The sequence below is a fragment of the Stegodyphus dumicola genome, chromosome X2 (genome assembly GCF_044657685.1).
Source record: "Stegodyphus dumicola isolate Sdum_Otavi_A_Nest chromosome X2, ASM4465768v1".
Taxonomy (NCBI): Eukaryota; Metazoa; Arthropoda; class Arachnida; order Araneae; family Eresidae; genus Stegodyphus; species Stegodyphus dumicola.
In genome coordinates, this window is record NC_140781.1 from 155,989,830 (window position 1) to 156,008,059 (window position 18,230).

Sequence of the window (18,230 nt, forward strand, 5' to 3'; positions counted from 1 at the left end):
TTCTTCAGAGCCCAGATGACAGCGAGAGCTTATCGTTCAGTCACTGAATATTTTTACTCAGCTGGAGAAAGTAATAGCCTGCTTATTTGATAGGGTGCTCTTTTGATCCTCCCCCTTGAAGTAAAAATGCTCCAAGAGCATAATTGCTTGCATCTGTTCACAGAATGTACGGTCGAGTTCCAATTGCTTGCTTCAGCCCAGGAGGTGTTATGAGGCAGTTTTCAAATGCTTTTTGCTAGTTCAAACCCCGTTCCTACTGGACTTTCTTCCTGGTTAGATTACTAAGGGGTCGTGATATTTCTGCAAAGTTTTGTATATACTGACTAAACCAAGAACACGTTTGAAGGATGGATTAAAATTCCTTGTCGTTTTTGGGAGGTGGAATTATCTGGATAGAGGAAATTTTTCCCGGGTCAACTTTGATTCCTTTTTGTGTAATAAAAAATCTGAAATATTTCACACAAGAAGAAGCAAAGTGGCACTGCTCTCTGTTTGTGTGCATTTTGAAGAGCAAAAGCCTTTCGAAAATGTGTTTTTCAAATGGTTCTGACAAAACAATTATGTCGTCCAGAGAGGTGAGGGTTAGGATGTCCTCAAGTCCATTGCAAAAATGGTCTATCAATCTCTGGAATATTGCTGGGGCATTTGGAAGACTGAAGAGCATTTATAAGAAACAATATGTTACAAAGGGACACACAAATGCTGTCTTGTCCTTGATCAACAGTATGAACCTTCACTTGGTGATAACCTGCACACAGATCAAGAATCAACATGAAGGGAGTAGGTTTTGCTTCATGTAACAGGTCATGCATCCTCAGAAGCGGGTAGGAATCCAGAGTTGTGATCGCGTTCAATTTCCAGCAATCTATGCAGAGGCATACTCTTCCATTAGGTTTCGGTATTAAAACAACTGGGGATGCATAAGGTGATTCGCATTCTTCAATTATTCCTTCAGACATGAGCTTGTCAATTTCTTGCTCAAGATTTCTTTCTTGACATAATTCATCCTGTATGGTGGTAAAGTTACTCGGGGATGGTTTTAATTTGATTTTATATGAAAGGTGTTGTTTCTCCTCCTGGTTAGAAGATAGTTGAATATTGACTCAATAATTTTTTTGTGATCTTTGATGAGACAATAGATGTTGTCCTTCACCTTCTCTTAACAGCACAGTGTCAACTTCCAACATACAGGGTCTGGCAGCATTCATAGCATAATTTGACTTGCATAGTACAATGATATACTGCATGAATGTGTGCCAGCTTGTGCCACATTCGTGTACTAATGAGCTGCCATTTCAAGTGTGACAGTGATATGGATCGGTGGAGTGCACAGCATCGTGCCTTTGCTGTTGAAAGTTATTTCAAGAATAACTACTCCATTATTTCTACCCAGTGTCTATTTTAGTAACATTTCAACTTGGGATGTCATGGGAAAGTTCCAGATGGATGGACCATTGCCACAGACATTTCCAGGTAAAGTAATTTCCCGTTTTGGTGACATTTCCTGGCCGCCTCGCTCACCTGATCTTTCATGTGCAGACTTTTTCCTTTGGGGCCACCTGAAGCAAGAAGTTTTCTGAACACATTGTGCCACCATTCTTCAGTTGAAGGATCGCATAAGAACTGCCATCGTCATTGTCCCAGGAAATATGTTACGCCGAGTTATGGCAAGCTACCAATGCCGCCTAGATAAATGTGTTGTGCAGAGGGGGCATCATTTGACAGGCATCATATTGAAGAAGTAATACACACAATGGACAATGACTTGCACATTAGTAAATGGCATACCTTTAAATATTAATTGACATAAGAGGTAATAAATAAATTACAGTTACTGCCTTATGGTGTGTTTTTAATATCCTACTATGAACGCTGCCGCACCCTGTATATTCGGTTCACTCATTGGGTTTAAAATCCTCATCAATAAACTTAAACTTCTATTCCGAATTATTGTGGTAAAACCACCAATGATTTTGTAGGTCTAAAATAATTCCAGTACTTCTAAGAAAATCCAATCCTAAAAGTGCCCTTGTTACCCTTTGCTGAGGGGAGCGCAAATAAAGTTATGCGGGATGATTTTTCTTCAATGTGAATGTATAGCTGGGTCATGTGGAAATGTTTGTCCGTTTGAAAGATGAGCCCCTTGAAAGATGTTAATAAATTTGGGGGAACTTTCCACAGATTAATTAAAAAAGAGGATGTATCTGGGGATCAAATTTTCAAGTATGATTAGTCTAGTCAAAATTTTCAAATGCTGCCTTTAAAAATGTTTGCATCCAGAGAAGAAAAAAAGTCCCAGGCTGTGAAAGAGTTAATGAGAAAGTTACAGTCTTTTCATGTAGTAATGAAACAGGCAACCATTAACTAAGAATAGCACTAGTAAGTGAATGGAAAAAATGCTAGGCATTTAGAAGCATAAAAAAGTACAGTTGTGAAACTGACATCTTTTATGATCTGCCTGTTTGGTACAAGAATCAGTCAAGTGCATGATTGAATGAATGGAGCTATTTTTAATGAGTGTGGGAAACGATCTAGCATCATGAAAGTTTTTTCTACAGAGATTTATCGTATATATCCATGTATAAGCTGAAATTTTTTAAGAAAAAAGTAAAATTTAAAAGTAGGAGGTTGACTTATACATGGAACCCCCTTTTTCCGAAAAAGATCTGTGGGGCTGGCAGACAGCATATCAGCGAACTTGATTATTAAATATATCGCGTTCATATAGAAAAAAAAAAAAAAACACTCAAAATTGTTTAATTATTCTTCGTATTGTTATTTATTAGTTTTCCCCCCTTTCATTTCATCATCTGGCATCACAAACCAATTCAATCTGTACAAAATCTGTCGGGCACTCTGGTTAGTATAATCACATTAAATCAGTAACAGTAACCATACTGAATAAGTCACTGATTATATCTTATTTATTTCGATCATATGCGTGCATCTTTAATTTTCCTGCTTTTTGTAATGTCTGATTTATCAGAATGTACAAAAAACTTCTTTTCAGAGCAGCACACTCCCTTGCAATGGGTTGTGTAAAACAAAAGAGACTGTGAAATTCAAGCTAAAAGCAGCTTCATTTGTTTAAAGTACAAACAACTGTGTTGCATCATGTAAGATCAGTGTGAATGAGAAGATTATCCATGAGTAGAGGAAAAATATGTCTTATTTTACCCCCCCCCCCCCAAATCTTAAAAAGGCTCGGTGTAATGGATTGACATCTTTCCCAGAACTGGAAAGTTAAGTGACTGGATTCTAAACAACAGGCAGCAAGGTAATGTCGTAACCCCAACTGCAATATGTTTGTGAGCCACAAAACTTGTGAAAGATGAAAAATTTGCTTCTGTAAATAACTGTTTTCATGCATCACAACCTTGGTGCACGAGATGCATGAATCGTTATGGACTGTGTTTATGCCATCATACCACACTTTCACAGAAATTGCTGAGTCACCTCAAAGAGATATTATTAAACTTCCAATTTTTTGTTCAAATCAAAATTTTCCAATAATCAAATTTCAATCAAAATTTTTTGTTCAAATCAAAATTTTCCAATCAAATTTCAATCAAAATTTTTTGTTCAGCGCGTGACAAAAACTTATCCATGCATAACTCTGAAGTTGTAATGAATGAAGCTACAATGCAGAGCAGTTCCGTAATGGAATAAAATGACCATTAAGTAGATGAGAACGATAATGAAGAATCTGTTTCAATAATGAAAAATCTGTTGCAACAATGAAAAAGGCATGAGATCATGTCTGGATTGTGCCAAAATTCTTGGAATGCATTGGAAATTGTAGAATCGAGTGTAGGATTGAAAAAGATTCGCAGAACATGTTTGTTAAAAATATTTGTAGTAAAAAACAGCATACAACAGATTTCCATGCTAATGGAAAATTGATTTTGTTTATTTAATTTAATAGCTATACATTATGTGCATATTAATTTTCAGTTGTCCTATTTTCTTTCTGATTATTTTACTCAATTCACATTAAAAGAAGTCACTTCAGTTTTAGCTAGCTTGTTATGTGTTAAATGAAATATTTGAGTCTGCAGTGGTTGACTATAAATGAACTTTTCGAGCCTGTCATGGTTTTGTTGTGGAATATGAAATGCATAATTTATTCTTTTAATTGTATTGTGTATAAATTATTTTTATTTTATTAAAATATTATGTTATTTGTATTTTAGGAAATGCTTAAGATTATGAAAATTTGTTAAGACAGGATTATGGAATTAGAAAGTGATTCCTCTGCTGAAATACCATTATTAAATGGAATTAATGAAATTTTAAAGTCAGCCAGCTCTGAGAATCTGGAAAATGATAAGACTGAAATTGCCTGCTTGCAAAACTTTACATCTGATGATGCAAATGATACTTATATGCAGTCAGAAATATCAGCATTAGTGGAGATTTTTCGGAATGTTACTCAGCAGAGAATTTTAGATGTAGAGAACAGTAAATTGGATTTGAGCAAAAAAAATGAAGTATGTATTTTACAAATTTAATTTTTTTGCATGTGTTAAAGATTTAATTTATTGAATAAATTATCAGATTTTTTTGTTATTATCTATGGATTTCTTCTTAAGGTTTTAATTATTACTTAAAATACAACTGGACGCAGTGGCTTAAATAAATGTATGCTAGGAATGCCATCGCACCAGCGGCTGAGCCATAAAGTCACTGAACACTGGTAGTTCGGTCCGAGGTTCGAATCCCGCAAACGGGCAGGCTGCATGGATGTTTTTGTGGTTTTCCCCATGTGTAACGTGTATACGAGCCAGTTTCCCTTAGAAAGTCCTCCACGAAGGCATCCCTCCCCTTAGGCAGATAGCCATAATTAAATACACCACACCACGCCATCGCATTGGGGCTCGAATGCTTAGGGAGCCTTTGAATGTCCTGCTGATCTACATTTATATATTTAAATTTAAAAGAAGTGGGATATATCATAAGGTTCCAACCTTAAAGTTACAGCTATGAGTGTAGAATCTTGAGAACTTGTAAGCAAATAATCGCTTTAGCTCAGGAAACAGAAACGTAAACTCAAGATGGGTTAATTACCTTTTATTGCTCAAAATAAAGATTAACTGATGGCCCTTTCTCAGGATGTACAGAAAAGCCTCCACTTGGGCTTGAACTCAAGAATACTAAGAAAAATCAAACTTAACTAATGCTTAAGTAAAAAGATATAGCTGAAGCTATCAAAATTCTACAGGTGGCCCCTAAATGTTAACTAAATGGCGAAGCTAACAATGGCCTGAAATATGGCCGAGCGTAATAATAGCTTAGAGAGAGTGTAGTCAAAAGGCGAACGCACGCTAGTCAGAATCTCTGGCTCTCTAACAAAATCAGTGGCTAAAGTACTACTCTTCCTTCATTTGCATTTAACCACGATTCTAAAAACACTCTGGCAGGAAATTTTAAGCTGAAATTAGAAGGGGTAGGGAAGTAGCTTTAACTAAAGGTAACTGTTAAAAACTTAAGATAAACCTTAGAATATATATAAGAAATATAAAACTAGGCTAAAAATTAGAATTAAAAAATTTTTAAACTGTCCTGCACTATAGCTGCAGGATTGAAGTAGAATAAACTTAAAGCATCTAAATTTATTATTTAATTGGAATAAAAGAAATGTATAATATAATTAATTATATTATACATTAATTATAATAATATATAATTAATTGCAACCATGTATAAGAGGTAAAACACAATATCAAAACAAATCCGATTTAAAGAAAGAATTCATAGTAAAACAAACTCGAAAAATACAAAAGGGAATACACAGAATTATAGAAATAAAAATCAACTCCTTTTACTGAAATTCTAGTTTGGAACTCATCAGTGGAAAATGAATTAAAGGTTCATAAAAGTTGATTACTATGTTCGTTCTCCTGGTCCATTTGAGATCATTAACCGTAAATATGTTTCATCAAATTTTTATTTTAAGACTCTAAAATTTATATAAAACCAAAAACTCGAATCCCAAATGTACCAGATTTTTTCCTACACATTTTCGAAACACTTTGAAAAAAAGAATAAAACATAACATGATACCTGATTGACAATTCAAAACACCATAGAACTTTACATTATGTACATGCTAAACTTTTAATACCAAGAAAACAAAAAACTTTACATAGAGATTTCTATTAAACAAAAAATTAAAAAAAAAAAAATAAAAATAAAAAACCTGAGCCTGAAACAGCTAACTGGAAACCTATTTGAAACAGTAATTGAAAAACACAAACTTATTGAAATCTTAACATGACCTTCTATGCCTAATCTAACAGAATTCTAAAGATGACCAAGTTGTGTTCTTGCAAAGAAAGTAGAATTCAAACTACTCTGGAGAAGCTGAAATTTTGTAGGTCTTGGAAAAAGTATGCGATAAGGTTCAAAGTGTCCAATAGCAGAACTAAGCATTTCAAAATGTGCTACCCTATTATACTTTGTGCGTGTGGGTGTCAGTGGTTAGGTGCGGTCTGTAAAAATTATTACCTACGAGGAGGGGGTGATCATCAACCCAAAATGGCGGTGTAAGAAACTTCTAAAAGAAGCTGCTCTCTGTAATATCTTAGAACACAAAAACAGAACTGGCTCAAAGTTGTGGAAAAGGAAAAAAGTATATGTTATAAAAGATAAAAGTCTTAACATAATCTGGGTACCATACGCCTTAGAAACTAGAAGCTCCATTTTTTTAGTAACAGCTAGATTTGCCAATTATTAAATTTACAAAAGAGTAGAAAGCTAGTATATAAAAATAATTAAAAGGGAAAGAACACAATGTCTTTGTACATATTTAGATTAAATTTCTTATCGTAGTCATCCAACTATTACCTCCAATTAAGGTTTAAGTAATAATTATCATATCACTTTAGATGAGAAATTTAAAAAAAATTAGTTAATACCAGCTTTCTTTAAAGACATATAAATTTTAAATAGCGGTGTTTTATTTTCTAAGAGAATATTGACTAAGTTGGTGATTTATTCTTGTAAGTATTCGATTTTGTTGCAAATATTTTTTATTCAAATGAGTTGAGTGTGAATGGTAAAACAGAATTAATTTTCTTTTAAGTTTTTAAGGGCCCTCTGCCAGCCTTATATATGATGCAGATAGGGAGTCCTTGGAAGCAGATTAAACAGCTGAATTCAATTTTGCATATAATGAACTACGGGTTTATTGCGAGAACAAGTTCTAAATTTTTTGAAGCGAGTGCATGACAATAATGAAGTTCACTGGCATTCCTAATTTTAGAAAATGATTTTATATTGCAGCCAAATGTTAAATTTTCTTGGAAATATGAAATGAGTATGTTTTAGAATACGATTGTGTTGGCTTTGGTAAAAATTATTATTTCTTCTGGGACTTGTAGACTTCACATCAATTTATATTTTGAAATGCGGCTATACAATTAATTTATTTAACTATATCTCATGATAATGGTTCAATTGAAAGAAAATTTAATAAAGGTTTAAAATCTCTCTTCTTCCCTTCTTTCGATTCATGTTTCCTACTTTCACAGTTTTTCGAATTTGTTTAGCTGTCAGACCTCAATAGTTTATAACTCTTCTGATGCAGATTAGTTTCAATACTAGTTTTTAGGTATATAATTTAAGGGGTAAATATCTAAGTCTCTTTGCTTAATTAATTTTTTAAACTGATAATGAAATCTTCTTCGATATGGTTCATAATGTAAATATATTTGAACTTCTTGCATTGCATTGAAGAAAAGCTACATTATAATGAATGATAGTTATTGCAAATATTCACCTGATGTATACTCTAATCAAATGTAGGCCTTTGATATTGGTCATTGTAATAGAATGGCCATAACATGTTTTTCTTATAATATTAACTATTTTGACACTCATTACCAAAATCGGAGAAAATTTAAAGGGAACAGACTGCAATCAGTTATTTTACATAAACAACGAATGTTTTCCTGAAAATTCAAAAAATCCAAAGAAAGATTTTCATAATGATACAGGCCAAGTCAGAATATTATCTAACAGTTTCTTATGAAGCTTTTCTTTGAAATATTCCATAAATATTTAGTCTTAAGAAGACTTTTTGTATGCATTTGTATTAAGTATGTTTTATGCATATGTCTAATCAGAGTCAAGCTGAGGTTTTGCCGAATAACTTAAGGAGTGAGAGGAGTGGAATTAAAATACAACAATGTTAATGCTTTGAAGATGATATACAAAATTTAAGTCAAAGTTGCAATGCCTTAAAAAAAAAAAAAAAAAAAAAAAAAAAAAAAAAAAAAAAAAAGGCTCTGACTGAAATATCAGTTACAAAAATTCTGCCTCCTTTCTCAGACTTTGAGGATAGTTATTATTTGATGACCTTCCTTGTCCCTTGTCTTGATGACATTCGGAAATATTTAGTACAGTACAAAAGGGAAAAAAATCATAAAATATTTTTTAAAACTGAGAATATTTAAAAGAATACTCAAATGAAAAAAAAAAAAAAAAAAAAAAATGTTAATATCATAAAAATGCAAGGGGATTTTGTTAATGTATATGCCTACTGCTAAAATTGTTACTCAATTTTCATTAAAAAGTTAATGCGAACTGCTGATTTGTGCATGAAGCAAAGGCCAAAAATTATTTTTGTACATAAATTAAAACTGTTAATCAATACATGTAATTCTAAACTGTATTCAGTTTGCAAAACACACTAAAACTGATTAGAATATATATTGATGTTAGGCATACCTAGGAAATATTTGCTACCAAGGTATATTTTCAGTGCAAGACCGTGTTTGCAAAAGTTAATGTTCCACCATTGGACTATGAAATAGCAACACCTTGGGTTTCCTAGTTTAGGGACAAAAGTTATCACAGAACTGAAAATGTTCCTTGTATTCCCCAGTATCTTATCTGAAAGTTCTCTTTACGGTTCTGCCTCATAGGGCAGTGGAAGTGCATTCCTATTTCCCGTCATTTTAAGTGAAACATTTCTAAACTTTTCCCTCTTTTAAAGGTTAAAAAAGCTAAGGGGCATTTATAATCAAGAGAATTCTAAATACAAGGTCACTTAGATTCTAAAAAGTATTCGTTAGGGACTGAATCTTCATAAAGTTTGCATGTGAAGGTATGAAAGTTTTTATTTAATTAATTAAAATATAATGAATGATTTATTAATTAGAAATTTGCCTCGGTCAGATCTGTAAAAATATTTATTAGTATGTTTATTATTTTTGCAGAGGGAGGGTTTTGTAAATAATTTACATAACTCTCCCCATTATGCAGAAGTCGTTTTCATAACATTATATAATTTATTTTCAGGAATTTTGTTTTTGTATGTATACGCACAGAATCAATATGTAATAAATTGCCTGAAGAGACCTTTTCGAGCACTCTGTCTTATGCAGTAAATTAATTAAAACTTTCCATCTTTCCAAATTTTCTGAAAAACTCTTCAGTGAATTCGAAATATATATCCAGTCTTCTTTCAGTGCTGATCATTTTTACAGGAGAAATTTCGTCGAATATTTTTAAACAGCTAGTTTTATTTATGGCACATACAGTGAAAATAAATAGTGACTCCAGAATCGAATGCAGAATGAAATTGTAATTTTTAGCAACCATGCTTTCTTAGCAATTTGTTATTATGCTTCTAGCGGTATATAAAGTAAATCGACTGAGCAAGAGATGCATAAAAAATTTAATTTTCAGTAATAAATGTTCAATACACATGAAAGGATTCGTAAATCTGTGTGACTTTGAATAAAATGAATCGCAACTGAAGAAATTGAGATCATTGACATTAGATTTTAAAAAACAAATTAATTTAATGATTTTGCTTTGATAAAAGAAAACTAATCAAATTACAAGATGCCTGAAACAAGTGTAATAATTTTTTACTACAATAATGTAATAATATTTTACTACACTAGTATTATTTTATTTTTATGCAGTTATATTGTGTATATTAATTTATTTCTATTTAATTCATTATCGAATAATAAATGTACATATTTTTGAAATATAAGTCAAAGAATTAACTAAGGATTATTTGGGTACATAATTTGGAATAAACCTTGCAAATTAAAAGAAAAGTCATGGTATGTTATTTACAGTTATCAATTTCTGGAACATGCAATTTGCAGCATATAATTTTGGTCATATATTTATATTACTAGCATTTCTATTTAACTTAAGTCCAAAAATCAGTCTTAATATTAAACTTACTTTATATATATATATTTATATCTTAATATTAAACTACTTATAAATTTAAATTTATTAATATGAATGATTCTTAAAGTTTAATATAACATGTATTGCATTGGTTCACTATAAATGGAAAGTCACTTTTCAGATTGCTGCCATAAAATATTATTGCCCTGTATTACATTTAAAGTAATTAAATAATGAAGAATCTGCATATATGTACCTCACATAGTGAGAAGAACGACGGTACCTAGAGCCATCAAATATTTAATAATGTAATCCTCCACCAGAACATATGTACCTGAAAGCCGGAATTTTGATTTTCTAATTTGTTCTATTATTTACTTCATATTTTATAAAACTTCAATGAAATTTTTATTAACAAACTCAACTATTTGAAAGCAAGCAGTGGGAATGTTGTTCAAAATCAAACATTTTTATCTCCAGTGTACAAGACTGTCATCATTTCGAAAAATGTAAGATACTTACCCTTTCAATTTTAACTAGCAAACTTGATTCTATAAAAGCAGTTACCTTTGGCAGTTGCCGCTGCCAAAAGTAAAATTCTTCTACCTTCCATGCACCAGCATGTTGCCATTCATTAAAGCTTAAGATACACTCAAATTTAATCTGGAAAGTTACTAAATATTAAACTAAGTGATTTAAATGCAATAAGCACAGTTTAATGAAATATTTTTTCTGCTTTTTAATGGGTTTGCTTTAAATAACATGTATTAAAATCATGAGATGTTTAATTAGAAATACTCAATATTTTTATGAAATGACACTAGCCTGACTTATTAAAATAATTATACACTTTTTCTTTTTTATGATAACTATTTTAGGTGGCTGGCTGCGCAAACGGCTAGTTTTTAAAGAAATAATATTGTGAATGTAAAAATATGTATAGCAAACTGTAACACTTTATTAGGAATTCTAATGATATGCTGCTTTTAAACATTTTGTGATTTTGCTGTTAAATTGAATTTCATTATGAGCTGAACATGATATTTAATAAATAAACTTAGATAAAAAAAATAATAATGAAATGACAGAAAAAAAAATTGTTAGCCATCTTACCAAGAAAACTGAATATTGATATGATTAACTGAGAAAAGACTGAATAAATATAAAAATGTATGCGAAAACTTAACACTGCATCAGGAATTCTAAACATATGCTGCTATTCAGCTTTTAAACATATTTTGATATTTGGTATTGAAATATATGGGGCATAAGTATGAAGAAAGCTACGCTTAATAATAAAGCTAAAAAGAAAAGAGCAGGCTGGTGAGAGTGGAAGCTTAGAAAGTGCATAAAAAACCTTAGCAAATGCTTTTAAGTGGCAGTTTAAATCTAAAACCTTTCAGATTTTTTCTTTCGCCCTTTTTTCTTTCTGAGCATTGTCAATTTATTAGTGGGGCCTCAAGAAAATTTTTTGCATAGGGCTTCAGGAGTTCTTGTTACTACACTGACTGGAAGATTGCATATTAGTAGAAAAGAATCGTAAGATATGTTAAAGTTTCTAAAGTTTTAAGGAATAGGAATTATAAACACTTGATTATGTGGGTTTGACAGAATGTTGGAAAACTCTTTTTTTTTTTTTAATCGAATGGTGAGCACTTGCCTATTTGACACTCGCCACTCCTAAAGGCAGAAGTGGTGGCTATTGCCTCCTAGGAAGGGATGGACAGTTACAACCATGCGTTCTCCAGGATTTCCAACCTAGGCTCTTCGGCATCACACTCGGCGTCCCTAACTACTATACAGTCTGGGAGGCAATAGTGGAAAACTGATTCATATTAGTATGATTATCATATTTTAGGAATAAGAATCAAAGTCCATCGTTCGGGGTAACATATTTTAAAAATGAGAATTCAGGACTATAAAGGGGCTAATGATAATATGGTTTGGAAAAGAATCCAAGATAAATGCACGTTTCCTCTGCCACTTGAAAAATTTTTATGAATGTGCCTGTCCAAGACACTGTCTGAAACATTAGCATTAGTGATTAAAATGTCTACAACATACATGTTATACAAGGCCTATATGACGGCTGAAAAGTTGGTATGATGGAATAAAAGGAAATCGTATAACAATAATAAAATATTCAAGATATTGAAAAGTAGACTGCATATATTTTGCAGCATATTTTCTTAGAACATTATGTCGATTCCTATTACCCCTTTGCATATTTTTCATCAAACTGTATTTTCCTTAGAAACTCTTTGCTGGATTTTTATAAAAATCCATATGAAAATGTGACTGACATAATGCGTAATGTGTTAAATTAGCATTTATAAAGAACTTGAAGGCAATGAATACAGAGAGCTAGGATGTCTAATATGAGTAACAGTAAAATCAAATAAGGTGTCTTTATGCGATAACAACTTTAGGAAATTATTTCTGGATCAGAAATTAAATCAGCTGCTGAATCCAGATTTAAAAGAAAAGTTATGTGGTAGCTCTTTGGATGCATTTCAAAAAAATTAATTTTCTGTGAAAGTACTTTATAAAAAATGATATTAAGAATGATTGTTTGAAATTGAAAGAAATCATGGGATGTAACATGACTGTAAAGCTCTTCTCCCTCCATTCCTACTTTAATTTCTTTCCTAATAATTTCACAGCCATGCTTGAGAAGCATGGTAGATGTGTTCAGTAGAATATTTCAGGCACTGAGGGAAAAAACTGCTCACCTTTAACTAGTCAGATGCCGTTTCAGAGATTATTTCATTTATGAATGTTGCACATCTCTTAATGTATCAGTAATGAAAAATAAATGTTTAAGTTCACTTTATGCCCAGTTGTAAAAAATTTTATCAATACTCCGTTTTCCAGAAATTTTTATCAACAGAGGAGTCTCACATATGGCAATTATCCTTTGTACCAAAAGTGCGCATCATGGTTAACTCAAGTGGAGTCCCATTATGCTTGTTGAATTTTACAGAACCTGCAAGAGATATTTTCCTTTGGCAAACTGCAGCAGGGAGTCATATACACACATACTGGCCAATGAATTAAAAACCTATGAGATTTTCATTTGGATGCATGCTAGGGATGAAGTATGCAAATTTTTTTATGACGTGAGTTACACATGGGTAGATTGCTAGTAATAAGTAAGGTGTAAGAGTGGTTTTCACGATGAATAAGTAAAATGAGAAAAACGATAGATCTTTCACCGTTTGAGAAAGGACTTATTCTTGGTGCCTGTTTAGCAGGGGTCTTGATTTCAAAGATAGGAAATCTTACTGGGTTCTTAAAAAAACATCCTTATCAAAGGTTTTCAAAAGTTGAAATCAGAGCCCACAGTCCTTCTCTAGAAAACGTAACTGCAGTTCGAGCACAGTTTTCCAAGAGAATATTTGGCGTTGTCTCTGATAAATTGTATGGCAGAACAGGGACTACTGTGCTTCAACTAACACAGATCATCAACCAAGTCTCTTCTCAATAGATTTCAGCTCGAACCATGCTCAGAAATTTGCAGTGGATAGGAATGCATAGTCATGTGCCTGTGAGAAAACCAGTTGTTTCTGCATGACATGCAAGAATATGTTTGTAGTGGTGTTGGTAAAGAAGGCACTGGACATATGAGTATTGAAAATGGATAATGTCATCAGATGAATCTTGGTGCACCTTATTTTGTAGTGATGAAAGACTTTGAATTTGGCAAGAACTCCATGAGGCCAATCTTGCCTTACTTCCAAGGTCTAGTGAGAGTATCATGATATGGGGCATGTTCTGCTGGCATGAAATTGGTGCTCTGATGTTCCTCGAGGGTAAACAAAGAGCCATGAGATACCTAGATATACTAGCAGATCACGTGCATCCTCCAATGTTGTATTTTTACCCTGATGGTGACAGATACTTCGTGGATGATAATGCAACTATGCATCATGCCAGAAGTTCAAAATTGATTCGCTGAACATCTGTCTGACTTCAAACACCTACCCTGGCCACCGCATAGCTGAGATCTTAATCTCGTAGAAAATCTGTGGAATATGGTGGAAAGACGCATCCGACAGCATTCTTCTCTTCCATCTAATTTACAAGATCTAAAAAGCTGCATGGCTAATGCATGATATTCTCTGTATGTGAATGCACTCCAGAAGCATGTAGACTCATTGCCCAAATGAATCAGAGTAGTTATCTGTGCAAAAGATGGTCCAGTAAAGTACTCATCTTGAGTTTCTAAGTCATTGGCCAGTGTGTGTACTTCCATCTTGCATATGATTTCTTTTCTCAATATCCATATACTCATATAAACTTCAACTGTGTCACAAAAGCTAATTTAATGATAGGAAAATTCCATTACATATTTGAATGCAGCAACAGATATATTGTTCTTGTAAGTTATATTGATTTGCATAAGATACAGAAAGTAAAAATTTATTATTCAGTTGCATTACTTTTTAAAAATGTTTATTTTTTTAAAAAACTTTACCTTCAAAGAAAATTTTGCATTACAAAGCTCTCTTAATCTGTTGTATAATAGTATTTTATATTATTCTTTTTATTTTGTCTGTTTTTTAAGGAAAAACTGAAGATTTTAGAAACATACTTGGACCAGTTGCATGAACAAAATGAAATTTTGGTATCAACAATGGTAGAACTGGAAAAAGAAGCTGAACAAAGAGTCAGACAAATGGAAAAGCGATTAAAGTCCAGCGCTAAATCAACAATGGTAAATTTAATTTTTAAGTGTGTGTAATATTTTATTGTAATAAAATTGTGTTTATTTGGAGATTTATTGTTAGTTCATTTATATCTGTGCAAAGTATTTTAGATTTGGCTGAATTTGTTCAGCATGGCCCCAAAATATGCAGTTATCTTAAGGGGAAAAAATTGTTTAAAAACATTCAAAAGCTGAGTTAATCAGAATGTCATGAAACATATCAAGTTTTAATCACCAAGAAAGGGTTCTATCATGAGGCACTTAGGCTTACAGCCTTTATCCCCACATCATCAGAGATTTACTTATAGAGTCAAATACCAAAAATTTGCCAACTCCTGAAATCCGCGTTGCCTCTCAAAATATAAACTTTCAGTTTATAGGTTTCGGAAACCGCAACATGGAGTGCAAAATATCGAAAAAAAAAAAATACTTACCGGATAATAACATCATAATTACCAAATAAAATGAGTCATAATGAAAACACCAAATTATTGACATCAAGATAAAAGTTTTTTCCCCTTCAGTCTGCATAGAGGTAAAAAAGCACATGATTCACTTAACTCTTCCTTCAAGTACATAATTCACGTTGTTGTACTTTCTGAGTTTTGTTATATCACAAGATTGTTTAGTGCTGCCCCCTTTTCTTTTTAATCCAGATATTTTGTGGATAAATTAAGAATATTTTAAATTTCAGCACTTTTTAATACAAGGACAGGTAAGAAATGCACTCATTTTACTGATTGCAACGTTGAAAAACGTAATCATGTTGCATTGACGGTAATACAAAAAGTGGATATTCTGCAAAAGATGAAAGGCAGGGGCTACTCCTCGGTTTATAGCAGAATCATATGGAATTGTGACATGGACCGTGTATGATATACAGAAAAATAAAGGAAAGCATTTGAAAATTTTACAGCAGCAATGATTCTAATACCAGAGTCCGAAACTGGAAATCTTTACATGAGGCAAAATCGGCAGACCTCGATACAGTCTCTTACCAGTGTTTTCGGCAGCAGCCTGAGTGATGGGGTACCAATTTCAGGACTGCTCCTGAGAGAAAAGGAGAAGCAGATTCATGCTGATTTAAAAATAGAGGAGCCTATATATAATCAATTTATATGTGTAATAATAATTTAATGCATATAATAAATTATTGTAATTATGCATATAATAATTAAATGCATCTAATACACCTTATTTATTTTGCACTTTTAGCCTGAATATTATGATTTATTTTTTCTGTCCCGAAAACCGCAAAATCCTAAAATCCGCACAACCTCTGGTCCCAAGCTTTGCGAATTTCTGGACTTCTACTGTATCACCAAAAAGAGGGTTCTGCAAAGAGGTAAAATTTAGGGTTGAGCTGTCAAAATAACAAAAGGTAAACTGCCTTCGCTGTGACAAAAAAAGGAAAAAACACTGAAGGGCTTAATTTAATAATTTTGAGATTGAGTAAAGGGCCAGAATTAATTTTGAAGGGGTTACATCATGAATTTTGGAAAGATTTGATATTTCCTTGATCAATGGTCTTGTGGTGTTAACAATACTAGAACAGAAGCACTCGCAAAAGATCATTCACATCGCAAGTGCTTCGCGTCTGGGGGGGAGAAGCGGGAACTCGTTAGGGGAGTTAGATTTAAAGAAACAGGGCCAGAACTGCCTCTGAGGAGAAACATTACATAACTAAAATAATAGCTTTAAGTCTTTTTATCAATATTAAATTAGTATATATATTCTCTTAAAGAGAAATGCATAAAATGAAAGTAATAGGAGGAAGAAAAAAACTTTCTATGTAATCCTTGTTAGTGATGGGTCCACTTTTCATGCAGATGGGAAAATGAACACTTACAACAACAGAATTTGGAAAACCAAAAATTAGTGATTGTAAAATATTTTTGTGTCATATCAAAGGTTGATCTTTTCTTTGTCATGAATAAAGCATATGCTTAAAGTCTGCTGTAGATGTTTAAACCTTATTGTGTACCTGTTGCAGACTGAAGTTAATTAAAGCTGGGTTAGAGAGACATCAGCATCTAGAATGTATAAAAATCAAAGTTAGTCTTTAGTTTGGAAATGTGAGAGAACATTTTGGTTTCATGTATGTCCTTGTATGTGTTTCATATGCTTCAATGAAGTGTTTCCATGTTTTCGGAATAACTTTTGTTTTTCTGGGTTTTCAAAGCACCATGGATTGGGTAAATGTGAACACATAATTCAAATTACGGCTTTTCTTTCGCAGCATAAAATGTGGTTCTGTTGGTGTGGGATAGGTAGTTTTGAATTATTTCCTGGAGATGGATTTAACTGAATTAAATGCACAGTACAAGGGACTGAGAATGTCTTTACTCTCAGCCTGAAGAAAACTGAAAATGAGCTAGTTAACTAAGTTACAGATATATATGAAGTTTCAGTTTTTAAAGCTGAAACTTATCAGTAAGTTTCAGAGGCTTGAAGGTTGTCAGTCATTAATTACTGAAAGTTTCCTGAAGACTGAAGATGATAGGAAACTGTACGCTGATGATTTTGAAAAAGCTGCAACCTGCAGAGACAGACATGTAGAAATTTGCGCTAAAGTGGAAAAGGGATTACAAGAAGCTTCTGCAGCTAGAAATGAAAAAAGAAAATTTAAATTACCCAAAACTGAGCTGAAGAAATTTTTGAGTTGACCCAAAGTATTACTTGTCTTTCTGGAGCTTATTTCAGAAGATTCATGAAGACAAGTCTGTACCTGATGAAGATAAGATGCAATATCTTGTGCAATCTATGGAGCTAATATTGAGAGCTGCATGTCTAACTCATTTTTCCAGCAACAGCGAAGATTATTCAAATGTCATTGAACAGTTAAAAGAATGATTTGGAATAGATGAATTTGTGTTGATTTGCTTGCCCATATTTATATTTATGACTTATTAAGTATGTTTTTGAAGAATGCCATGACTGGACCGAGTCCAGTTTGGCAGCCTTATATGATGGATGAGCTGGAAGAGCTTAGAGAAGAGTGCAAGAAATGTTTGCGGATTTTCTAATTCCATTAGTAGAAAGCTGCTTCATGGCAGCAGTTCTGCTTACCTGGGAAAGAAGGAGAAATTGAGTCAAGTGATTCCAGGAATTCCTGTACTTTACAATAGCTGATGAATTTTCTTTACCAAGAAGTTCAAGGTGAAAAAATGGTGTCATTAGCAAGAACTGGGTTTAAGTCTCACCTTAATTTTAAAAAGAGTTTTGCACGTAAAAAGGCAAAGGAAGATGAACCTTCGATGGCCTCTGCATTGGTAAGCCTTGATAAAAATGCAGGTAAGCCACTCAATAGTTGTGAACTGAATGGAATGTTGTGAACTGAAATGCATTAACCTTTTAACTGTCA

The 18,230-nt window shown here is 32.7% G+C and overlaps 1 protein-coding gene across 4 annotated transcripts in view; it reads left to right on the top strand.

Moving 5' to 3' along the window:
* Nucleotides 1–18,230, top strand: part of LOC118192737 (uncharacterized) — a 146,955-nt gene that overhangs the window by 12,865 nt on the left and 115,860 nt on the right. For all 4 annotated transcript variants that reach the window (XM_035363745.2, XM_035363748.2, XM_035363744.2 and 1 more), the window contains 2 exons: nucleotides 4,194–4,490; nucleotides 14,726–14,875. In XM_035363745.2, the coding sequence (XP_035219636.1) occupies nucleotides 4,233–4,490; nucleotides 14,726–14,875 (408 nt within the window). In that variant the 5' untranslated portion in view covers nucleotides 4,194–4,232. The remainder of the gene's footprint in view (nucleotides 1–4,193; nucleotides 4,491–14,725; nucleotides 14,876–18,230) is intronic.